The sequence below is a fragment of the Antechinus flavipes genome, chromosome 2 (genome assembly GCF_016432865.1).
Source record: "Antechinus flavipes isolate AdamAnt ecotype Samford, QLD, Australia chromosome 2, AdamAnt_v2, whole genome shotgun sequence".
In the NCBI taxonomy this organism is placed as follows: domain Eukaryota; kingdom Metazoa; phylum Chordata; class Mammalia; order Dasyuromorphia; family Dasyuridae; genus Antechinus; species Antechinus flavipes.
The window spans coordinates 294,142,900-294,169,587 of NC_067399.1; the positions used below are offsets into that span (position 1 = coordinate 294,142,900).

The window sequence follows — 26,688 nt, forward strand, 5'->3', positions numbered from 1 at the left end:
AATTACCCATGCATATGCTTTGTATATAAAAAGCTATAATAAAAAAATAAAATTTAAAAACAAAAAGAACAAAACTTCATGTCATATAGAACCACAGAATGCTAAAGCTGGAAAGAAGATTACTGAACCTCCAATCACTTAACTGCACATAGTAGTGAACAGACTCGGGCTAGGGACATGCCCGTAAGTCATACAGATACATGTGCAGACAAGACCATAATCATGTTGATTATTAAGAACTAGTTCAAAGATAGCTCTCCTATTCCTTTTGTCCAGACCTCTTAATGTGTATTCTTTAAACCTCATAGAGGCATTGCTGAAGCAGATGCTATCAGCCTTTGCATACAGATCTTTGGAAAGAAAGCTACAGCCAGCCTCAGGGCTCAGATACCACCTTACCTAAGACTAAATTGGCTAAGATGACAAAGTGGAGAATTACAAACTTTTGTTTCTAGATCTGGAATCCTGCCAGGGTTTTACCTATTATTGGTCCTGCAAAGACAGTCTTAATAGGCAGTAGAGCCCACCCTTTCACAGTCATATCCTCTTGTCCTGTTGGATACCATGTGGTTTTCTTCAACATGTGTCCTATCTCAGCAGCAGCACTGGGAGTCAAAAAATTGGGGGACAGGAGAGATTACAAAGCAAAAACTCCAATTAGCACAGACTACCAAAGGCCCTGATACCATTATGTAAAGAGATTTCTCAGCTAAGCTTCAGCATCCAAATCAGGGCTCAAGAACCCAACCCAGGCTCCTAGACAAGCCAAAGTGAGGTAACGAATCACAGGCTAAAACTAAGACAAACTTTAGAACCCAGAGGGTCATGGCTGGAAGGGACTTGAGAAACCACCTAGTTCAATTCCTCATTTTACAGAAGTGAAAGTAACTGGCCTATCGTCACATGGCCAGCTGGTGTCAGAAAGCCTTGGATGAGACACTTCAGCATTAACCACACCCATACCCTGGTGTTGTAAGGCATTTATTTCTTGGTGTGTTTCAAATAGGATTTTTTTTCTCCAAAACAATTACAGAAATAACAATTACAATACTTACTGTATCTGCTAGTGACTGTTAAAATCAAAATCCCATCTATCACAGAGGGTTGGCAAATTAAAAAAGAGGACTTATCTGCCCCCCCAAAAATGATAATGAATAGATGCCATGGTCTTCATCATTATCACATGTATGAAAGCATGCAATAAACTCAAATTTCCAACAAAAATTTTTGGTTTTTATAGTTCACCATGATTTTATATATATATATATATATGTCTATATATATATATTTCATATATATAGAGAGATATATATCATACACATACACACACACACACACACACACACACACACACACACACACACACGAATTAAGTACAAAACAAGTTTGGACTTTTGATAATGAATGCCTGTGAACAGGATTTAAGTAAATTACATTATCACAAAACACTGGGTTTTTTTTGCTTTTCTTTTTGAAAACACCATAAAGTTGGAATTATATCTTCATTAAATCACTGCTGAAGGATCTTTGTTAGGAAGAGTATGAATCAGAAAGAGAGGGATATGATTTCTTATAGTGCCCTGAATGGAATAGAGCAATGGGGAAAGGAGAAATGCTTAAAATCTGGAGGAAAGTGGTTCCCTCAGACATCTAATGGAGCAATGCTAGGCTTTGTGAACTATCGAAGGATGCAAAAGATATAGAAGGGTAAGGATGGTATGGAGGAATTAGGATAAGCAGAATAAGGGAGGGGATGAAGGAGAGGGTATATTCATATTTCTATATGCCTTTATAGTCTTTTCCCAAGGAGATGTGAGAATGTGGTGGGTTAGAGGCATTTGGCCATCAAAATTAGACAAAACTTATAAACAACCATGTCTTTCCACAAGAACAATAAAAGAATTCTAATTCATGTTTGGGTTAGAATGCAAAGGGAAACAAAGGCAATGATAGGAAGAAATAGAAAAAGCTCTACATTTCACTAACAGACACTTCTACGTCCCTAGACAACAGAGGCCTATAAGAGAGACCCTTTTGTCATTGAACCTTTCCTTTATGGTCCTAAAAGTCCAAAACTTACGAAGCTGCAATAAATGTAGTACTCCTAGCCATCAATGTCAGTGACCAAAGAGGCTCATCAGTTACTTAAGTTTATTGCATCTCACGATCCCCTTGGTTTTATGAGCACTGCTTAGCTATCTATCCTACATTCCATGAGACTTATGGGACAAAAATGGATGGCTGCCTGCTCTGAAGTAATCTGGGGTAGTAGCTCCCTATAAAAAATTTTGCAATGAGGATTGAGAATCAATTTCACTTGGGGAATATTGAATTTGCTAAGAAGAAACATTTATTCATAAAAATCAAAATGACAGAGCTGTAAGGGCTTCTCAAAGAATATATTCCAATCCCCTCAATTGATATTATGTAGAAATTGAAGCTAAGAAAGTGGCCTAAATAATCATTAAATAAATCCATCTTTAATCCTATCATCCTATAAATAAAGGACAAGTGACTTGTCTAGAAGCACAAGTCTATTACATAACAGTCTTGAGTCTTAAACCCAAGTCTCATTTCCATTTGAATCCAAATGAACTGAATATGCTTTCCATCATGTTAGAGTTTATGTTTGGAAGGAAATTAGTTCTCGCTGTGATAAATCCATGTGGTTCTGGAAGTAGAGGGCAAAAAAAAATAAAAAATGGCAAATCTAAACAAATGAAAAATCTATAGAATCACCTATCAAATGTTTCCTATTAGGTAGTTGACCATCTATTCATTTAAAAAACAGGGAATGTGGGGTGGTGGAATCTGAGAGTACTTAAACTAAACCAAAATTTACCAGTCAGTTAAAAACTAATTCTGCTTCCTATATCTCAACTGTTTAAATCAGATTGAAAAGTCTGCACAGTTTAGGGAGTAAAAAAGAAAGGGGTGGAGATTTATTTGGCTATGAAGTGGCAAAAAAACTAATAGACTGGCCTCTTTGAAACAGGTTCCTCTTCACACCCTGGATTTCGAAGTCGTCCAATTTCAATATATGGCCTGGCTGGCGTTCCAAGAACAATATGAGTTAGTTTTTATCTGCTCCCTCCTACCAATAGTCATGTTGGGAAGTGTCACTGAACACAAATGGAGGCGCCATAGACAGAAACATAATCATCCGGGGGAAGGAATTTCATCTGAAATCCTCTGCGAAACCAGTAATCAGTGGATCATTATAAGAATGCGATAAAGGGTTTCACCTTAGATTCTTGGTAATTGGACAAAGACATCTGACGTTACGCCTTTCTCCCTGCAAAGCAATTCTTTCTAAGTTAAGTCTTATAACTCAACACCAGGGCACCTACCACTTTTGTAATGTTTCTTTTTAAAAACCAATTCTTTAGACTATTACTTTTCTGGCTGACAATTTGTGAGCCTGTCCTTACCTGGCTAGTCAAAAATACCACCACATATAGATATATGGATAAGTCAAAGAATGCAAGCTGACTTTTCCAACTCACAAGGGCTATCCAACCTAACCTGTCCACATTCCTCCTTCCTACTCTCCCCTCAAGACTAAAGGCCAATCTGGTTTATGGACAATTAAGGGAAAGGATAAACAGGAACTAAGTTACACTTCTCAATGGTCATCTACTACTTCTGTTTCTAAATGCCAAGAGATGCAGGTCTTGAACCAACAATGTCATTTAAAACCATATCTGGATGGGGCAGCTGGATGGTGCAGTGGATAGAGCACTAGCCCTGAAGTCAGGAGGACCCGAGTTCAAATCTGATCTCAGATACTTAACATTTCCTAGCTGAGTGACCCTGGGTAAATCACTTAACCCCAATTGCTTCAGCCAAAAAAAAAAAAAAAAAACACCTATCTGGGAGGGGGAGAGGGGAAGAGCAAAAGATGGGAAGAGGGGGAAAGGGGGAAAGGCATAGCTAGATAGTGCAGTAGATAAAGTACCTGCCCTGGAGTCAGATCCCACCTCAGACATTTAACACTTCCTAGCTATGTGATCCTGGGCAAGTCACTTAATCCCAATTGCTTCATAAAAAAAATATTTTTTTAAAAAAAGTATATTTACAACCAAGAGCATAAATTATAGAAAAATGTTAATAACTTAGAGTCATTTATTATGGCCTCATAACCTCAAGAATTTGGGGATTGTTTTAATAGACTCCACAGGATAGTGAAATCATTTTCTCCAGAGAACAGTAAGAAAACAGAAGCTAAAATGACAAGAATAATGGAAGCTAAAGGGAAAAAAAAATGATATCTATACAAGCTGAATCTCAGGCAAAAAGGTCCACTTAAACTGGGCTGAAAAACTAAGCTGAACCTGTCAGATTCCCATAAATTCATTCTTTCTCCTGGGTGGAAAAAATCCAACTGAAAGGTTAGAAGTCCTTATTATAATTCATTATTATCAAAATCCTAGGAGTGTAAGACTGAGGCAAAGAGTCACAGGCTAAAATCAAAAAGGAATGTAGTCATATCTATCTTACTGATGGGAGGTCCTTTGGTAACTTATTATTAGCAACACCAATGTAGCTAATATGATCCATTTCCTCTGTATGTGACCAGGAAGTACCCAAGTTTGCCAGAAAAGACAGACTAGAGAAAAATATTGCAAGTCCACTAGAAAAAGAACTTTCCCCCTTCTCTCTGTTTCATAATGTTTAGAACATTATGAAAAAATAGGTTCCTCAATATAAAACAATCCATTTTATCCCTCTTACAATCAGCAGCAATTACTAGGTAGCCACACTTCCCATGTCCTATAAAATGTTATGTCATTGGAAAGCAGTTACATGAGATCTCTGTGCCTTGAAAATTTGCAAGACCCATATGGAGAAATAAAAAAAAAAATAATACAGAATTAAAACTGGAACGACATTAGCAGGTTTCCAGGTGTCATATTAATAAAAATCCACCTGTTTTCTTTTGAGAGTGTAGGATTGGGATTTTATTTTTAAAAGGTAAAGCTATTAAAAACAAAACCAAAAAATATTTTTAAAAGACTTAAAGAGAATCACATAACAGATTTTTAGCAACTGTGTGTAAACAAGTATAAAATACAATTACATTTCAGTAGTTTATTTTGGAGAAACAAGGCAGTGCAAAATCGGCTAACCAAACTTTCTAAGGCAAGCCAGATTAATCCACTCTGATTCAAAGATAGAGCTAAGAAATAGCATACAGACATTAAAACTGGATCTAACGCTCAGAGTCATGTAAACATGGTTAGCTAGAAAGCTTTCAAGTTCCTAGAAAGCCTGACAGTTTCAATTAGGTCCATTCTTTCAGTCTTCCCCCCTCCCTTAATTTCCAATCCCCATCTCCTTCCCAACTGAAATGATCATTCCCATATGGATTTCTTCCAAGAGGAGGCAAAAAATAAATAGCCACAATATTAGCTAGCATTTATCTAGCGCTTAATGGTTTACAAAGCGCTTTACACATTATCTCATTTGCCCCTTCCTTAACTCAGTTATCATACAGAGCTTACAATAGCAGAATCTCACCCCAGAATGGCCTCATTGTATATGAATCAGAAGAAGGTCCAAATATTTCTTCTCTCCTAAAGAGCATTTATATCTTATTGACTCAAAAAAATAGATTTGACAAAGAAAATCATCAAAAAGTCATATGGGGAGAACATTTATATATCACCACAGATCATTACAAATCTTTGAGAATGTTTTAGAAAAATGAGATTTACCCCCTCCCATTTGAGCTTTGGGGTAGGGAAAGTATGGCCAAACAATGATTTAGAATAACGTGCTCTACCTGCCAGCCCAAAATACATGTGTAGTGGTCCACAGAACTTTTAACACTCAAGGTTCTTATTTCTTTAATAACTTATAAAGCTAGAAAAAGGATTCTTCTTCTTCCTTGTGTCCCTCATCTTCTACCAACCACTTCAGCCCTTTGCTCTGCCTACTTGGCCTGGACAAAATTCCAAGGTTGCAGAGATCAGGGGGAATGAGAGCAGTTAACAAAAGAGAATTCAAGAATTTGCTTGTTTTCAGTATAGTTTGAACTGTGAAATAGTGATTTACAGTGTGATCTTAGTTTGGCTGCTTGTCAAAGAGAGAGTATTCTTTTGGGCTGTTCCTAGACCTTGTACAGAGGAGACAGGGGGGACACAATCAATTCCTTTTTGACAATTAAGTCTCTGACAATCAACTTAGCATTTGGGATTTGCAAGAACAAAGTTAAGATATGGCAGATATTGGATTGAAATGCTGTAGGCTACAAAGTAGAATTTATGGATCCTGCCAAAAAGCTTTCAAGGAGTCAACATTAGCCACACCATGCTCTGGTTTATGATGCGTACCATTAAGATTGATGACCCTGATAACCACATACAGCCTTGTTTTCAGGGTCTATGGGAAAAAAACCAAACCAAACCTAGAAGGGAATATTTGTGCTCCTCGATTATGCTCAGCTCAGGAGATCCCTCATCTCCCCCAGCTTATTCAAGATCTAAGAATGCTTCATAGAATCCTAACATTTCATAGCTAGAGTGACTCTTAAAAGAGATCATTCTTCTCCAAAGGGTGCAGAAAAGGAAGGTGACTGAAAAGATCACACAAAAAGTTAGTGGAAGAGCTGGGGCATTGTTGAGCGATGGGCCTGACTGGGTGTGCAGAGGGCAGAGGGAAGCCAGAGGCTTTCACTTGGCACAAGAATCAACCAGTCTATAAACTATTCCAAAGTAGAGCTTGGAAGATTGGTTATACCTCCCCGTTCCTGAAATAGTGTACTCAGAGGGGTAGCTCCTACAGAAATACACACCATAGAACCTCTGAAGGTCATTCTAGGTCATCTCTCTCTGAGTTAGGGCAGGGCAGAGAGAGCAAATGCCATATGTTCATCTTTCTGAGCAGAGGTGGTTTTGGGGCACACTGTACAAATAATTTTCCTACTGAGATTGTATAGTAGACAAAAGGGGGACTGGCCTCAAAGGAGGAAGAGGGGAACACAGCTAAAAGTGCAGGTGGGAAATATAAAGAGAAGATGAAACCATCTATAATAATTGAAACCTCTCTTTAAATTATGACATTCACATACAATGCCAACCTTGGCCTCTCATTCCAGGAAGTCTGCACTTAAAACATATGCTCATATGGGCTGGAAAGACCTTAGAAACTGAGCCCAATACCATTAATTTATAGATGAGGAATCTAAAGTCTAGACAGATGAAGTAACTTGTTAAAGGTCCCACAGGTTGGTTGGCCCACGGTAGTCAATTACAGTTTATAAAGAGGGAATAACCGCATATACTTTTACACACACACACAGAGAAACAGACACACATACACACAAAATAAATCACCAAAACAAAAACAATCATCCCACACATTAAGGGCTAGTGTTGATAACACAAGGGTGTGTAAACGTGTTAAAAAATTTGCAAATAGAAGTGGGTGAAACATCCCATTTTCTCCTGCTCTAATCACTGTGGGTCCCCCCCCCCCCCTTTTAGATCACTGCATTGGGAAATCAGGTTAAAAAAATAATCAATGGAAATTTGTAGTTGTAGGTGGAACTCTTCTAAGCTGCTTGACTCATTATTGTGATTCTAGGTGGGCCCTTTGCTTGTGCCCTGGTCCGTGGTGCCACCAGTTATTGGGAGGATGCTTTGGTGGCCAACGTTGCCACACAGTGCTGTTGGAAGCTGGGGGACACAGCAGTGTTGCACCCTAGTCTCTGATGCTGCAGCTTCACCGAACTGTTGGTCTCACTCTCCACAATCCAGGAGGAGTCTTTGCCCATCATGCTGCTGCAGCAGCCTGTACTGGTGCCACGTGTCCGCTCGCCTGCTAGGCCACCAGACGGGTCAGCCAGGATCTTGTTGTGGGTGAGTGGGGTTGCCTCCATGTTCTGGCCTTGCAAGACTGTAGCTATGTGGTTCAAGAGGTCAGTGAAGAACTCGGTCACACCCTCATAGCCTGAGTGAAGAAAAAAAGAAAGGAAAATAAAGAGAGAAATGATTTCTTTTGCTCTAGAACCACACAGTCAGAACATTAAGAAAAAAAGAGATGAAAAGAAAAAAATACCAAATATTAGAATTGGAAGAAACCTACCTTTGAGATGGATCTAGTTCAGTTCACTGTAGAGGAAGAAGCTGAGACTCAGAAATTAAGTGAGCTGCTCAAAGTCACAACAACTAATGGGGGACTTAGATGGAACTAGATATCAGAGATCTTTCTATTATATCAATGCTGTTTCTTCCCCATAAGTAATGTTAAGTGATGTGAATAAGGGCTTTCTGTGGGTGTTGGATTCTTGATCAGGTCATGAAAGACTTGAATAACATTTCTCTCATAATGATTATCACATTTCATGACATATGCCTTACCCTTCCCTGCCTCCAATACCTCTTACATTTTAATTAGTGTTTTCTTTTCAACAATTCTATGAGGAAGGCACAGTTGAAAAAAAAAAAAAAAGAACATGAGCTCCCTGAGGATAGGGACTATAATTTCTTATCTTTTTTTTTTTTTTTTTGCTGATACAATTGGGGTTAAGTGACTTGCCATGGTCACACAGCTAGGAAGTGTTAAGTGTCTGAGAACAGATTTGAACTCAGGTCCTCCTGACTTCAGGGCTAGTGCTCTATCCACTGCACTACCTAGCTACTCCATATAATTTTTTTATCTTAAACAAAAATCCCTGGTGTTCACCACAGTGCCATTTAATAAATGCTTACTAATGGACATACGAAAGAAGTATCCTGAGTTCAGAAACTGGTCCACTTTTGTGTTTGCTGTCCCTAGCACAAAACCAGACATATAGTAGAAGAGAATGTATGAGGAGAAAACTACCTTGTCAAATACATGAGACAGCAGAAACAAAAACGGCTAATTTAATGATGTTTTTTGAGAAGAAAAACGTTGGGAGAAGAGATGTGTAAGTTAACTACAAAGAAAACTCTCTTTCAAACTCTCCCTCCCCCCTATCATGATACACCCCTAAAGATATGTCCCTTACTTCCTTTTTTGTGCCCAAGATCCCCAGCAAGTGAAGTCACTCAAATATCCAAATTCTGATGTCGTAAAAAGGACTCTTCCTTTTAACCACACCAACAAATTCATTGTCCTTCTCCTGGATCTATACAAGCATTCTGTTAAGATAAACTGCTCATCTTATCCCAGGACAAGAATTTCATAACATGGGCTTTGTTAAATGGATTTCCAAGAGCAACCAAACAGGTTTAGAATCTTATTATATTTTCTTGTCAGAGCCAAACTTATGCTGATTACCAAGAAAGGGTAAAAGACTAAACTGGACAAGAAATGATATCTAGATCTGTCTGAAACACTCTGGATGATTTTGGTAGGAGGAATGGAAAGGCAATAAACCCCTATATTCCTTAAATGTTGGTTGTCTTTAAGAACTGCTGTGAAGAATTTATAAATAGGCACTTCTCTAGTACAATTCTTTACTTTCATGCCTTAGCATTATACATGATGTCTGTGGGCTCTCTGTGCTTATTTCAGGGAAGCATAATTTCCAGCAGGTTCTACCAAACAGCAAAGGCTTAAAATATGAGTCCACGATCAGAATCTTTCCAAATATAGGACCACAGAAACAGACTTGTCACTAGCTGTGAAGTGAACAATTTTTCAGTCACAGCAATTCTTGGAGACAATCTAATAAGTCACTGAGGGGGCTGCAATCTTTACTACTAGAGGGAGTACCATGCTTCATGAAATTTCCGTAGTGTTGGAGGGCTTTAAAACATAGAACTATCTTTCACAAAAATCACCAGCCTATCCATCCAGAGAACTTTGACCTATACTTCAAGAAGCCCCCTGAATTAGACTCACAATATCAAGAGTTATTTGTAGGGACAGCTAGGTGATGCAGTGGATAGAGTATCAACCTTGAAATTAGGAGGACCCGAGTTCAAATCTGGTCTCAGATTTCCTAGCTGTGTGACCTTGGACAAGTGACTTAACCCCAACTGCCTCAGGGGGAGGAAAAGTTATCTGGAGTCTTTCAGTAGAAAATGAACATTGCTGGAATGTATACAATTACTATTCATTTACCTGATGAGAATTGATCTTATGTAAGAGATTAATCAAACAAGAAAGTTAAAATATTGTGAATATAATTATGACATGATATGCTGAAGACCACAGCATCATATTTTAGAAGAAATATTAAATTTAGATATATGAAAAATTAATGTATTCTCTCTAAAAATGACTTCACTAATCACAGAAAAGAAATACATGCGCAAAGCACTTGACAGATATTATCTTTTTTTACCTTCAAAACACTGAGAGTTAGGTTTTATCTCCATTTTACAGGTAAGGGAAACTGAGACAGATGGATGTTCAGTGACATAGTTAGGAAGTGTCTAAGGCGTGAACTTAATTCAGTCTTCCGGACTCTAAGTTCAGTGTTCTATCCACAGCACTACCTATTCTTATTGTATTGGCCTTGGGATAGTTTAGGTGGAAGTTTTGTTTTGTGCTTCTATAATACTCTTATCGAACATAATTTGTTCAATACTGAAAGTCATTGCAAGTTTTTAAAAATTATAAATGGTTCTTTGTCTTTGTCTCTGTTATCATTTTGTTATTTATGCCAGGCAGAAATCTTACTCCTTGACTGATCTTTTTGCTTCCAAATTAGGTTTAAAAACAAATAATAAACAATTATCAAAATTAAAAAAAAAATAAAATTATAAACGGTTTATTTCTTCCTTTTTGTCACTCACTGTGATTAAAGACACATTATCCTAGTTGAGGAGGAATGAGGAAGGCAGTACATCATTCCATGATAAGATATACAGCTGAGGTATAGTAGAGAACATGTCTTAAAGGAGAAAGGTCCAATATCAAGTTCAAACACACACTGGCTGTCTGACCCTGGCCAAGTCAGTGAACCCCTTCAAGTTACCCACCCCCTAAAAAAAACAAAAGTTACAGAGCAGGTATAAATCCACATGGGTAGAGGAAACTTCTTTGTTGGGTTTTCTTTATATCAGTGTGTGTGTGTGTGTGTGTGTGTGTGTGTGTGTGTACATATACATATGTAAAAATAAAATCTTGCCTATATAATGGTTATAAATAAATACTACTGAATAAATGCTCTTAACATGTGAGTGTTCACATACTTCAAAAATCTATAATTTTGTCCATATAGACCTCTCAACTTAACAGACTGTCTCCATAAGTTTCTGTGACCAAAAAACCAAAACAAAATTCAACATTCAATCATCGCCTTCAAATGGTACCTCTGCACTGAGCAAGGCTGGTCCTCAGATGATGGATAGTCACTGGACCCAAACTCAAAGTCTTAGGAGTTTGTTAGCACTTTAGAGAGCTCATGCTGGATTTTTCTGAGTTCTCCATGTCATGGTGGAAGAAAACTGGGGATATGTTGCAAATCAAATATTGTCTTTCCTACTCCACTCCTAAATAATACAGTCATAGCCTGATAAAACTGGTTTAGCCAAGAAAAAGATTGCTTGTACATATCCTGGATATCAGCATTAAAAATGAGTAAGAATAACATCTACTAAGATTCCTACCATAAAAGTTAGGTTAGCTTCTCCCTCAGAGGAAATAAAACCATCCTCAACACTAAGATAGTTCAGAAGACTGAGATTCAAACAGCTGGTATTACTTTTAGGTTTTTCTAAATACAAAAGCACAGCTGGGATAACTTAGTGATAATTCATCAGTCCTGAGTCATAGAAAAAGCATAGGCCTTAGGAGTGAGGCCACCAGGATATCTAAAATAACCTTCCTGACTCTCAAATTATCTATGTATAAAGCAAAAGCAATGCCATTTTTCACAGATTCCTGACCACTTGTTCCTAGGATTCAAGATGATTCAGTCTGATGGACCCTGTCAGGTACCATGCCTGAGGACAGGATCCTTTTGGATAGAGTGGGTCAAAGTCAAACTAGACAGCATTAACTCTAAATCTGTTCATAGGATAGAATGGAAGAAGAGAGGTTCTAGCAGGCATATATGTAGAAACCAGGGGAAAAAACTCTAAGCTTAGCCTTCTAATTTATAAAATTGCTATAATTACCCTGTGAATTATGCTGTTCCCCCAGCAACAGCTGAATATGCAAAGCTGAGGTCCTCACTGAGCCAGCACCAACACAGGGTTGCCTTCCCTTAATGAAACCTTTACTGTTTGTTGATGACAAGTTAATAATCAAATAGTGACCCAGGCATAATCTGAAAATCAATCTTGTAGTCTGTGAAACCTCACAGAGCTTTGATGTAAGATAAAATACTAGTAAATGTCACAAACTCTGTTGCTCATGCCTCCTGACACCCACTTCATTTCCACAGACTGGATCTATTTTAAAAGTTAGCTGGGCAGTAAGGTACAAAAAAATAGGTATTGTCTTTGTATCTGATAGCAAAACATACCTCTGGACCATTCAAAGGCTAAGTGATAACAGTGGGTTTCAAGAACCTGGATGGTACTTCTAGAATAAACTGACCTCTGACATACATACCATTTATAAAATGCTTTGGGATGCCTGAATGGTATATTAATTGTCAATCATTATCTTACTAGCAGTCATGGAGCCCTGGCTACTTTTTAGTATTAGTAACTTCAAAGGATCTTATTTCTCAGGTTTTCTAAGTGGCTAGGAATGAACTGCACATATTCCCCAGGAAGGGAAGAGATGGGAAATCTAAAAGAAAACACAAACTTAAATGTTAGCTCTCATCCTTGGGCTAAGAAATGAAAACAAAATCATAACCATAATTGAGAAAGAGATACCCTCTGTATATCTCATTTATTTTACAGGTAAGAAAACAAAGTTCAGAGAATTAAGTGTCTAATGCATGATTTGAATTCAAGTTTTCTTGATTCCAAGTCTAGTGCTCTCTATCCATTAGAGCAAGAACATGAGAGACTGAAGCCTAAAGTAAAAGGTGAGTAACTTTATTGAGAAGACCAGGAGAAGAAAGGATACGAGAGGTCTAAGAAGAGGAAAATGTCTGGTTCAATTACTATGGAGAATGTGATAGGAAAAAAAAGATTTTCACAAAGCAGCAAGAGTCCACTTGAGGTAAGATAACATAATGAGGAACAAATGAGCTAATATGTCAAGTGCTTTGCAAACCTTTAAAAGGGTACATAAATGTCAGCTATTGTAAATGAGACATAACACAGATGTGAGAGGTAGTGCTGCACAGTGGAGAGAAAACTAACCTTAGATATAAATGTGACTTCCACTACCAAGTACTGGCTTGTGATTCAGTGTTCACGCTTAACCTCTCATCAGAGCTCCCCAGACAACTCTCAATGAGCAGATAAAAAATTAGTGAAGTCCCTTACCAACAACAGGCCACTATCACAACAATAAGCAACACACACACATTCTCAGTTAATTACCCAAGGAAGAAATGTTTCCTAATTCCCTCCAAAGGACCCACTATTTGCTCAAAGTATAACCATATGAGCTTTCATTTATGTGACACTATGAAGTATTTTCTTCACCACTATTCTGTGAGACAAGAAGGTATTATTACTCTCATTTTAATGATAGTTCTCCTCAAATCCTCTCTAAACATCATTAAATACTTCTATAAAACAATTACTGTAATACAGAACTCACAAAATGCCAAAAACAACTTAAAAGGTTAGTAGGAAAGGTCTGTTGTGGTTGGGGAGTCACTGAAATAGCAGCCAGAGGTCTCAGTCCACATAGGATAAGAAGGTCAAAATCATGAATAAAGAATCAACACCTTGGTAAAAATACCAAAGAAATTAACACCTTAAAAAACAGACCAGACCAATGGTAAAAGAAGTACAAAAGCCAACAAGAACAAGAATGTCTTAAAAAGTAGAATTGGCCATATAGAAAAAGAGGCACAAAAATTCAATGAATGAAAAAAAACTCCTTAAAAAGTAGAATTGGCCAAATGGGAAAGGAAGTACAAAAGCTCACTGAAAAAAATAATTCCTTCAAAATTATAATTGGGCAAATGGAAGCGAAGGATGATATGAAAGATCAAGAAACAATAAAACAAAATCAAAAGAATGAAAAAAAAAAAAAAGACAATGTCAAATATCTCATTGGAAAAACAAATGATCTGGGAAATAGGTCCAGGAGATAGAATTATAAAATTACTGGATTACCTGAAAACCATGATCAAAAAAAAAAAAAAAAAAAAAAAAGCTCAGACATCATGTTTCAAGAAATCAGGGAAAACTGTCCTGATATTCTAGAACCAGAGGGCAAAATAGAAATTGAAAGAATCTACTCATCACCTCCTGAAAGAGATCCCAAAATGAAAACTTTCAGGAATATTATAGTAAAATTCCAGCGCAATCAGATCAAGGAGAAAATATATCTGGCTACAAGTAGCCAGAAAGAAACAAATTATCATGCTACAGTCAGGATAATATAAGATTTAGCAGCTTTTACATTAATGGACTGGAGGGCTTGGAATATGATATTCCAGAGAGCAAAGGAGCTAGGATTACAACCAAGAATCACCTACTCACCAAAACTGAGTATAATCCTTCAAGGGGGAAAAATGGATATTCAATGAAAGCATTCTTGATGGAAAAGAACAGAGCTGAATAAGGTTAAAACTGTTTACATTCCTACAGAGGAAGATGATACATGTGACTCATAAGAACTTTCTCATTTTTACAGTTAGCAGGAGTTCATGACAGAGGTACAGGTGTGAATTAAATATGAAGGGATGGTATCTAAAAAAATAAAATTGAGGGATAAGAAAGGAAAGCGCTAGGAGAAAGAGAAAGAGAGAGATGGAATAGGGTAAATTATCTTATAAAAGAGGTAAAATAAAGCTTTCACAGTGGAGGGGAAGAGAAGGGAATGAACCTTTCTTCAGAATTAAGTCAAACATACACACTCATTGGGTACACAAATCTATTTTGTTCTACAGGAAAGTAGAAGAGGATGTGAGAAGAAGCCATACACTTTTAAGGAGGGACAGCATGAAAGCAGAGAGAATATAATGAACAGGGGAGGAAATAATTTAGAGGGAAATACAATTAGCAATAGTAAAAGTGAAAAAAAATTTGGACAAAGTTTTTTTTGATAAAGGTCTCATTTTAAAAATATATACAGAACTGAACTGAATTTTTAAAAATAAGGCCATTCCCCAACTGATAATCTATAGCCATATGAAAAGATGCTCTAACTCACTATTGATAGGAGAAATGCAAATTAAAACAATTTTAAAATACTATCCCAAACTTACTAGATTGGCTAATAGGGCATACAAGGAAAATAATAAATGTTGAAGAGAATGTGAGAAAAATGAAACATCAATGCACTATTGGTGAAGTTGTGAACTAATTCAACCATTCTGGAGAGCAATTTGGAACTATGACTAGGGGGCTATAAAGCCATGCATACTCTTTGATCTACCAAAACCACTACTAAGTCTGTATCCCAAAAGAGGCTTAAAAAAAAAAATGGAAAAGTACTTATATGTATAAAAATATTTACAACAGCTATTTCTTAGTGGCAAAGAATGAGAAATTGAAAGAGGAATGGCTGATGGACTGTTGTGCACGATAAGCAAAATGCTCTCAGAAAAATCTGGAAAAACTTCCACGAGTTGATACAAAGTGAAATATATTATGTACATGGCAGCAATATTGTAAGATGATAAATTGTGAATGATTTAGCTATTCTTAGCAATACAGGATCTAAGGTAATTCTAAAGGACTTATGAAGAAAAATGCTATTTATCCCTAAGGAAAGACTTGAAAGTGTCTGAATACAAACTGAAGCATGCTTTTTAAACTTTTTTTTGTTGGGGATGGGTGGGGAAGAGTATATTTTCTTTTACAACATAACTATTATCGAAATATTTTGCATGAATACATGTGTACAACCTTTAACAAACTGCTTGATTTCTCAATGGGGAGAGGGAAATGGGAGGAAGGGAGAAAATTTGGAACTCAAAATTCAGAAAACGAATGTTAAAAATTGTTTTTCACATGTTATTGAGCAAAAATAAAATACTAAATACATAAAAAAAGAACTATTTGGAATACGTAATGATGAAGGGACTAGATGTGTCACAGTATGGATTGGAGCTCAGACTTGAGAACAGATCCTCTGGCTCCAAATTCAATAAAATTTCAAGATCCAATCCAATTCAACAAGCATCTGTTAAGGACCAAGTAGCTAATTTCAAGGCACGGGGATACAAAACCAAACAGTAGTCCTTGCACTCAAGAAAAACTTAATTTCCTTAAGAAGCAGATGTTGCCTCTTAAGGTAAAGAAAAACGTCTGATTAAGTAGGGCCTTTGCTATAGCTCTCCAAACTGCCACCAGAGACTATATTACAACCATGGCCCATCCCCTGTGCCCCTGGACTCAAGAGACCTTCTGAGGTCCTCATTACTCAGATATTTCTTCATTCCCCAGGTCCACAAGGGAGGAATATATAAAATACACAAAGCCCAAGTACACAAACTATAAGGCACAACTCTCTGCTTGACTTACAGGCTGATTTTATTTTAGCTATATTTCATCAGCCCTTACCTCTTCTCCCACCTTTGCTGTTACTGAATAGAGAATCTTAAGAATGAATATGAAATGTTAGTCCTGAAAAGAGCCTTAAAGAGCCTGTGACCCAAACCACTTGTTTTAGAAAAGAGGAAAAAGAGACTCAGTACCAATGACTTGGGCTTGGCCCAGATGATCCCTAACGCCACTTTCTACTCTTGAAATTCTTTGGCGTGACTTTTCTAAGACCCCCCCCCCCCCAAAGTTACTGAGCAACAATGGTGACATTAGAATTCAAGTACTCTAGGCTCAATGCTCATTTCACTATAGAATAATTCTCAAATACTGGAAGGGAAAATTCAGACCTCTGCAAAAATGGTTTGTTCTTGGACCTGACCCAGTCACTCCTGCCTCTAAAGACCTGCATCATACATCTTTCCTACTTGGTACTCTACTCTCTGCTAAATTCTAATCACCCTTCAAGGTCCAGCATCATTCCAACCTCTTCCTCATAACTTTCCCTGGATCCAGCTAAGATCACAATGATTTCTCTCTCCTCTAAAGCCAAAGCTTTTATTATCTATCATTCATATGGCATGTATCTTCTAATATCTTGTAATATACCTGGGACAATTCTATGATGTTTCATCCATATTTTTCTTATTTTTCTAATTATGTTGCCAAAACTCATAATTAATTGACATAACTTTTGGAAACCAAATCACAACATGGCACAACAACAAGGCTTTAGAAGCAATATATATAAATGTAAACTATCATAATGATTAAATGAGACAAACATATTATCCATTAAAGATCTTTGGGCTAAATTTATTCCCCCATAAAACACAAAGTTGGCTAAGTTCAGCAGATCATAGCTTTAAGGGCTGTCAAGGTCACCTCACAGTGGAATCTCCTCCTTTTATGATAAAAATGAGCACATAGAGCTTATATGATCAGCCCAGGACAGCACAGCTAGAAGTGGTGAGAGGCAGGATTTAAATCCAAATATCCCTGACTCTAGGTCTAGCATTCTATCCAAAATGCTGGATATTCCAGCTGAATTCTATTCCAAGATTGGATATGCAATGGTTTCGTCCAGCTTTAGCATTCTATATTTTAACTTGCCAATGTTAAATATTTTATATTAAATTTCATGCAACTTTTAGATTTAGGGAGAAACAAAAGACCTGAATTATGTTGTCTCTTTGACTCTAGGTCTCAGGCAGCCTCAACCTGCTATTTTTCTTATTTCTGGGTCTATTTTTTCTCTGAAAAATAATAAGGGTAAATTCTAGATAATCTCTAAAGCCCATTTGCTTTTCTTCTGCTTTCATTAAGTCACACTCATACATATTTTAATCTCCTTTTTAAAAAAGCTAAAGGAAGATAATGCTGAGAAAAAACACTCTTTCCTGCTTTAGTTATTTTTTAAAAAATTATTTGGTCTCTTGTTTTTACATCATCTTTATTTCCAAAAATATCCATTTCTCCTCCCCAGCAAGTCATCTATTTTCACAAAAATGAAAACAAAACAAAACAAAAAACCCCCTTCTACTTTAATCTTAACAGCAAAGAGAAAAAATGAGAACTTCCTAACAAAAAACCTGGCATATTAGATAAATGGTTTATTGTCACAACTCAAAAATCATCCAGAACATTGTTCACTCCCCTTCCCTCCTCCCTCCTATGTAAAAGCTATTGGGAATAAGGCACTAAGTTTCCCCCCCAAGGAATCTCAGCGTCAAGTACTTGAATTGAAAACAATTGTTTTAAGACATTTAATAAAAAATGCTGCATAAACATTCTAAGATAAGCATCCAGGCACACTCTAGAAGACTCAAAGAAACTAGCTCAGGGTCAGTGATGCTGTTCTCAGTGGATATGGAAAGAGAATGCTGGGGAAGGGCCAGATTCTAGCAACCAGATCATGCTGTCCCTAGCTCCTGATCAAGAAAGGACTAGTTATTCTAGCATATGTTTAAACAAATGCAACCAAGCACATGGATCAAAACATATTACTCAACAGTAGAAATGACAATTCCACACACATTTTGTGGGCAGTTTTCAGTTTAGAATGCCCAGGATAGTTTGTAGTTTTTATAATGCATTGGCAGCTTTCCATCTCATTTGATCCCTGGATTGTATAAGTATTAACTCCCATTTTATAGATTCCTAAGGAAGCTGAAGCTTCGATCTATGCACCCTATCACTCACGTAGTTATCACCTTACCCTAGGCCCTTATTACCTTTCTACAGCAGCCTCCTACCTGGTCTTCCTGCCTTAAATCTCTCTCAGTTCACTCTATCCACATCAATCAATTTTCCTCAAGCTTAAATGTGACCATGTGATTTCTCCTATTCAACCAACTCCCAGAGGCTTTATATTGTCTGTAAAATAAAATGAAAACTTCTCTAACTTTTCAAAATCCACATAATCAGTTCCTTCCCATTTTTCCAGGTTCATTGGCTACTCTTGCATAGTATACACTGTTCTTCACTCAACCTCGGAGTTTCCTCTTGACCTTTAAGTTACAGCTCAAACACCATCCTTGAGAAATGCCCTTCTCCCAGGACAGTTAAGGGGTCTGTTCTGCCTTTTTACTGTAAACATTTATTATTCATTTTTATCCTAATCAAATTTTCCAAAAGCTTAAAAGCTTGTTTTTTTCACTACAAAGTGAAAGGAAGATTGAAACAAGGTAAGTAAAAAAGTCTGTGTCTGTCTGTCTGTCTGTCTGTCTCTCTCTCTCTCTCATCTCTCATACACACACACACACACACACACACACACACACGCACACACACATCTCTCAGAAGAAAACTGATCTGCATTTTGGCTATTGTACATGTCCAGTTCACAGTGAAATTAGATACACCTGAAAACTGGCAGAAAATTTGCTGTCATTTTCCTTTTCAGGTTTACAGGTATCACTGTCTGAAGAGCACAGCAGTTTATGGACAGAAAGTATGTACTATTCCAGAGGGAATTATACAATACTAAATAGTCACAAAGTGCTGTGGGGATTATTCTTTCACCTGAACCTCATGACAATCTCAAGAAGTTTAGAAAATTGTAACTATCTAAATACAAAAATGAGAATCAGAGAAAATTAATGCTTTCCCAGGATCACAAACTAAGCAACAGAGCTAGAATTCAATCTGGGGTCTCCTAATAGATCTAAACCAAGAGCTAATACTATTATATAACACCAACTTCCTAATAGCTTATATATGAAGAATCAGGTTGAGGTTAAGAACTAGACCTGGGATTTTACCCTAAGATAAGGCATCGCCTTCTTCTCAAATCTTTCTGAGCAATTCTAATGCTGACAATAATATATCACCCTTGATATAATGGCTTTGGAATCAGAAGACTTGGGTATTAATAGATGATAAAGTGATATTCAGTCTGAAACTGAACCAACTATACCTATACTAGATCTGCTTCCTGGTAGTTGTGTGATTCTGGGCAAATCATTTAATCTCATGAAACTCATTTCCCCATCTTTAAAATCAAGGGCCTGAATAAAATGATGAATAAAATTTCTTCTAGCTCTAATGATGAAGGCTGGCCAGGTCTAGCAGCAAAAAAATAAAGTTCTGTTAACTATTTCCAATCAGTGAATAAATAGAGCTCAGGAGTTTGGTAAGCTTTTACCTGGGAATGCATTGACATCAATGACTGCATGCTGTCCAGTCTGGTTGTTGATAATGATGTCGATCCCAAATAGTGATACACCAAGTGCTTGCCGAAGAGCCTTGGAAATCTCCCTGATGACCTCATCCGAGGGCTTCTCAAACACACCTTCTATTTTGTCCAGCTACCAAAAAAGAAACACAAAAGTTCAACTGCAATGAATTTGGAAACATTTATCGAATCTTAAGAAAGGAGAAGGATCCTGAATTTTCAATTCAATTTATATCTTGATCTGAGCCTTCTCAAAGAGGATGCTCCCTTGACAGGTGATCTGCTTATTTAAATTCTCTTCCCCCTTCAAGATTAATACCAAATAGGGAACCTAAAAAGTTCTGGGTAAACAAACAAACAAAAAAAAGACCTTTACAGGCACAAGTAATATTTTCATCAAATTGCTAAATGAAAACAGAGGATTCAGAGAAAACAGTCAAATTTGAAAAGTGAAGAAATTGGTAAAATGGTATTAGAAATTGTGTCATGATATTAAAACCAGAAAAGGATTAAGTAAAGAAAGAAAATTGTAGAGCAATATTATTGATGAATTCTTCCCCCTTCCCCCTCTCCCCCCCAAGACAACTGGGATTAAGTGATTTGCCCAGGGTCACACAGCTAGGAAATGTTTAGTTTTTTGAGATCACATTTGAACTTAGGTTCTCCTAACTTCAGTGCTGGTGTTCTATCCATTGTGCCACCTAGCTGCCCCTACTAATGAATTTTGATGCAAAAGCTGTAAATAAAATCCGATCAAAGAGATAGTGTTTAAGAATGGATTTTATACTTCTGAACCATAATATCTATTTAGCAAAGGACCACAGAATCACAAAACTGGAAGATGACTTAAGAGATCAAATGGGTCAACAAATAATATTCTCCCCAATAAGAAAAGAGACCCAGAAAATTAGGTAACTTGTCTAAGAGTTCACACAGTTCTGGAATGAGTTAAATAACTAAATCAGAGAAACTGAGTTGGAAGTGACTGAAGAGGTCATTTGTCCCGACTCTGTGAGAAACACTAATTCTACAACACTTCATTTGATAGGGTGAAAGGGAGGTGTCACATTCATCAGTTTTAAGATTTCCAGTATTAGAAAGCTTATGAAATTAAAAGATAGCACAATATAGCAGAAAGAAAACTGAATTTGGAGTCAAGGAAGCTGGGTTTACTTCATCTACATATAATTTATATGGCATTAGTAGTTATTTAACCTCTCTGGGCATTTGATAACATATTAGGCCTAATGTCAGGAATATTTGAGTTCAAATACAGCCTCAACACTTCTCCTAGTTGTATGACTAAGTCGTTTAATTTCTATTTGCCTCAGTTTCTTCATCTTTAAAATAAGGAAAATAATAAAATAGCAATTCCTTCACAGAGTTGTTGTGAAAATCAATGAGATAATACTTCTAAAAAGCATTTAACACAGAGCTTGGCACACAGTAGGCAATATATAAGTGTTTATATCTCTATCCCGTGCCATCCTGCTCCACTCCATCTAATCTCCAAATTCACTGTCCTATATGAACCTACGTATAGAGAGTTCTAAGTATTAGTGAGTTCTCTTCCTGAATCTCTCTTCTTATTTCTTCTCTCTGTTAGGCCTAGTTTAACTCTCTGAAGTCATACAGACCTTGTCTCTCCTCTCGGCATGCTTGTCTTTTTTCCCCAAATAAATTATGAGTTCATGTTGGGTAAGGATCATACCTTACTTTTTTTTGTATTTTTAATAGGCCTCTGGCACAATGTTAGCATTCAATAAACCCATGCTGACATCTATGAGTTCCTTCATGCCCAAGGAATAGGAGGCATGATGAGTTCAAGAGTTAACATATGTAAAATGAAAGGGGATTTAGAAGCAGCTTTATCTTTTAGAGAAAGGATCTATGAACCCATAGTTGGAAGAGGAATAACTGAGTAGGTATCTGGGCAGCAAAAAGATATTTTAACACATTTAATTTGGGGTCCCTAAATTACCCACTGATATATTTAGGGCTTATTCTAAGCCTAGAACTCAGCCACAAGTCAACAAAAACTATTTCACATATGTACTCTGTGTAACCCCTGTGACATTTCTCATTTCAACAGTATTTTGCTAGTCTTGATCTTAGTACCCAAATCATGTTCCAATAAACACACAGATACTTTTTTTAAAGGTATGAATATCACCATGACTTTAAGTCACAATTGTGTCTTGCAGCAATAATTCATTAAGTTCATCCTCTTGAACTATTCTCATCAAGGGGACAGTCAAATGCTTGGCTTAATGGACTAGTTTAGCAAAAAGAATAAGCTATGAGATTAAAAATTAAAATAAAATCTTACATTCTTGCTAAGATATGTACATTAGAGTTTATAAAAAGCAGGCCAGGTGACACCTGACATTTGTAAAAGTGTCTAGAAGGCAAAAAGTTAGTTAATATTCATAAATTGTCCTGTCCTCTTCCCATTTCTTATTATTAATATTTATTAACATGAAATAATATTTATTAATATGATATTAGTCTTAAACTAGGGCAGCGAGGTGGCACAGTGGATAGAGTGCTGATCCTGGAGTCAGGAGGATGTGAATTCAAATATGGCCTCACTTACCAGCTGTATGAGCTGTAGCAAGTCACTTAACCCATTGTGCCTCAATTTCCTCATCTGAAACATGAGCTAGAGAAAGAAATGGCAAACCACCCTAGTATCTTTGCCAAGAAAATACCAGATGGGGTTGTGAAGAGTCAGACATGATTTAAACAACTCAAAAACCACAAAAAGTTTATTAACTATTACTTCACATTTCTATAGTACTTTTATGGTTTACAAAGTACTTTTCTGACAAAAATTCTACAGATAATGCAAATATTATTTTGTTGTTATTGTTCAGTCATAATCAACTCTACATGACCTCTCTTTGGGCTTTTTCTGGAAGAGATACTGAGTAGTTTGTCATTGCCTTCTCCCGTTCATTTTATGGATGAGGAAAGAGGTAAACAGGGTTAGGTAACTTATGCAAGGTCACATGGCTAGTAAATGTCTGAGGTCAGACTTGAACTCTGTAAGATGAGTCTTCCTGACTCCAGGTCTAGCAATCTATCCACTGTGCCACATAGCTGCTTCATTAACACTTAAAATAAATATTACTGCTCCTATTTTACAGATATTGAGAAGATAATATGTTTGCAGTATTAATTTCAAAAAGCTATTGTGGAAAAAAAATTAGTTTAAACCTTAAAGCAATACATAAATAGGGCATATTATTCCTAAACATAAATTTCAGCTCTCTTCAGCCACATCTCAACAAGATAAAGAGATAGGCATTGCATCTATACTGAGAAAAATAAGACTTACTTATTTTTGACTATGAAGTCAATTTCCTTCTCTGTAAATATACTTTTTTACCACACATTACCTCCGAAAATTGAATTTTATAAACTTTATAGAACTTATATAAGTAAATTCAAGCAATATTAACAATGTTGATGAACTTCTTGCCTCTGACTGAGGATCTACATATTGTATAAACTATATGGTAACACTAAATGATGTGGTGCAATCCTTGGGAATGATGTAGTAGAAACTTCAATAACAATAGAGACCCTAACACTTTCTAGAAACCCCAGGCCATCTGGCCTTAGGAATGATATAGTTACAATAGGAATGTAGCCATGGGGAATGATATGACACTATCTTGGAGAACATGTGTGAAAGAAAGAGAATTGGGCCTTATATCTTTATTCCACTAAACTATTCTTCAAGGATGTGTGATTTGTCATCCAAAAGTCTGGGCTGCTGTCTTGTACCTAGACTCAAACAATAAACACTACTTAGTTCACCAAACTTCCCATCAATAAATAAGACCCCATGGTTGAGGGACTTTCCTCCGTCCTGAGCAGGTGCACTAGAGCATATCTTTGTCCAATAGTAATCTTCATGATGAAGATACTCTCATTACCATGAATTAGTATATCCCTGTTCTTGGACTCACATCTACTAGCTAATCTCATACAGCTAATATAGACAGAATGTTCTATCTACTATACCACTTGGCTGTCCTCATATCTTTGTGACGTACATACTAGTACGATCCCCATTTTACAGATAAGGAAAATTGCCTCTGAAAGGTCAAGCGGTTGACCCACAGGATCCATAGCTAATAATGTCTGAAGCAGGATATTTGGACTCAGTTCTTCCTGATTTCAAGACTGGCATTCTATGAACTACGTTACCTAGATGCTTTAAATAGTAATCCTAATATTTAGAAAACACTTTAAGATGTTAAAACATATATTAACTCATAGCTGGTAAAGCTGGGATCCAAATGTAGGTCTTCCTTGCCTTTAGCTATAGCCCTCTTTATACTATGTCATTACTGACTGAGATGTTGACTCTATACTGATCTTTATGATTCATGGTTGGGGAACAATAAAAGGACATTAGTCATACTAATTCTTACCACCTGACCCTGGGGAGGGAGAGAGAGACATGGAAAAGAAGAGGGAGAAGAAGAGAGAGATTTTTATGAACCAAGTATTCCATAGGGGTACTGTGAGTGATATTTATAGAGCAGCCTCATATGTCTAAGGTAACTGGTGATTTCCTTTCCCCTGTCTATTTTTAAATGCTGAAAGCATATGGGATTTCTGAAGAGGAAATCAGCAGCATCAGGGTAGCAGCCCACCTTTCAAATATGTGCATCAGTCTTTAGTGCACTACTCATATTCCCAGACAACAACTAAACTTCTGAAGCCCTCTATTGTACAGAAGGTGAACAGAATCAAACAGCAGCAGAATCATACATTACTGAAGTTAAGAAAAACCTAAAAAGAGCACAATCTCAAAACATCTTCAAACTAGGAAAAAAACAACTTACCACCAAAACCCTGCAAACAGAATATTACCATCCCAATAAGACAATTTCAAATGATCTCAGAGATCATAAAGAAGAATCTCTTTCATTTAAGAAGGAAACAGAAAAACCTGGAGAGATTAATTAGATTTGTTTAGGATCATACAGCCATGAATAAGGTCACTATTTATATTTTTTCGATTGCTTTGGATTTTACAACCCAGAAGGGGAAAAGAACATAACATGGACTCAGTCCAACTTTATACTTTATAATTAATAACATATATATATGTCTATATGGAATATAATATATATCATATATTCTATAATATAACGTGTGCTTTGGGATTCGGCTAAAAGTGAAATTTTGACAGAAGTCAAAATAAAAATATTAGGGTAGACAGAAGCTATGTGAAAGGATTAAGACAAAATGACTATGGGCAAATCCTAGTAGCAAGAAACATAACAGCAATAGGGATGACTTGACAATATTATCAAGCAAGTCCAGTTCTGAGGTGCTAATTCTGGATATAAGAATTTCTTATCATGCAGTGCACTTTAAGGCTTGTAAAATTTGTCATTAAAATTTTTAAGATAGGGAGTACCAGTATTATAGATGAGGAAACTGAAGCTTGCATAAATAGAAGGTCTTATACCTTTAGAGATAATTTTATGGCACAATACATAAGAGTGAAAGCAGCAAACCTGAGTTCAAATCCAGTCTCAGATAATTACTAAATGTTTGATTCTGAGCCAATCATTTAACCTCTGTCTCAGTTTCCTAATAAAATTAGGATAATAAGAGAACCTACTGTCCAAATTTGTTGTGTTGATATCTGTAAAATATTTTGCACCTATTAAGTGCTGGTTATTGTTATTAATTATTATGTATATTGTTATTGTTATTACCAATTTAGAATTGGGATGGAAGCCCAGTCCTTGGGACTCCAATTCAAATATGTAGTCTAATGCTTTTACAACTATATAACATGCTAGTACCCTTAAGATCTTCTTTCAATTACAACTTGGTAATAGGAATCAGAACCATCATGTAGCACTTGATTTGTAGCTCTTATGCATTTATCATATATTGTTTCCTAACACAGTTTATAGGGTATTAAAATTTAGCAATGACAGAACTTTCAGGACTGCCTAGACCAATACACTCGATTTTGTGGGTGAGAAAAGTGCTCTAGAGAATTTATATAACTTGATCAAGATCAGAGACATATTTACTTGCAGAGTTGACATGGAAATCTGGAGAGAGAGAGATGGAGAACCTGAGAAAGAATATGCGAGAGTATGTCAAGTACTATCCTACTATTATTTTTTTTTCTATGAGGGAAAGTGATCTTATTTATCTTCATATCTTCTAGCCCCGGGGGCACATACTAACTATTTAATGTATATCTGTTGGTGGTCAAGATCTTAGAAAGGAGAGAACTCAGTAAAGTAAAAAACTGGTCAAAAGTTTAGAAATTAAAGGAAAGTTAACTAGAACTGTTTTTAAGAGAAAAATAAAATCTGAAGATCGCTCTTACTATGGTCTTACTATGTTCAGCGATAATAATAGATAAACCAAAATGATATATGAAAGAAAAAAGAGAGGGGAAAAAAAAATCAAGGTAACTTTTTTTCTTTGAAAATCTTGAGAAGGTAACAA

The 26,688-nt window shown here is 36.5% G+C and overlaps 1 protein-coding gene across 5 annotated transcripts in view; it reads right to left on the minus strand.

The window, feature by feature from the left end:
• Window positions 1–26,688, minus strand: part of ITPK1 (inositol-tetrakisphosphate 1-kinase) — a 371,106-nt gene that overhangs the window by 34,397 nt on the left and 310,021 nt on the right. For 4 of the 5 annotated variants that reach the window (XM_051977357.1, XM_051977356.1, XM_051977358.1 and 1 more), the window contains exons 10-11: window positions 20,158–20,320; window positions 4,933–7,953 (exon numbers count right to left, since the gene is read on the minus strand). In XM_051977357.1, coding sequence (XP_051833317.1) covers window positions 7,628–7,953; window positions 20,158–20,320 — 489 coding nt within the window. In that variant the 3' untranslated portion in view covers window positions 4,933–7,627. Of the gene's footprint in view, window positions 1–4,932; window positions 7,954–20,157; window positions 20,321–26,688 lie in introns of those variants that run through there. The other variant, XM_051977360.1, reaches the window with a different exon arrangement.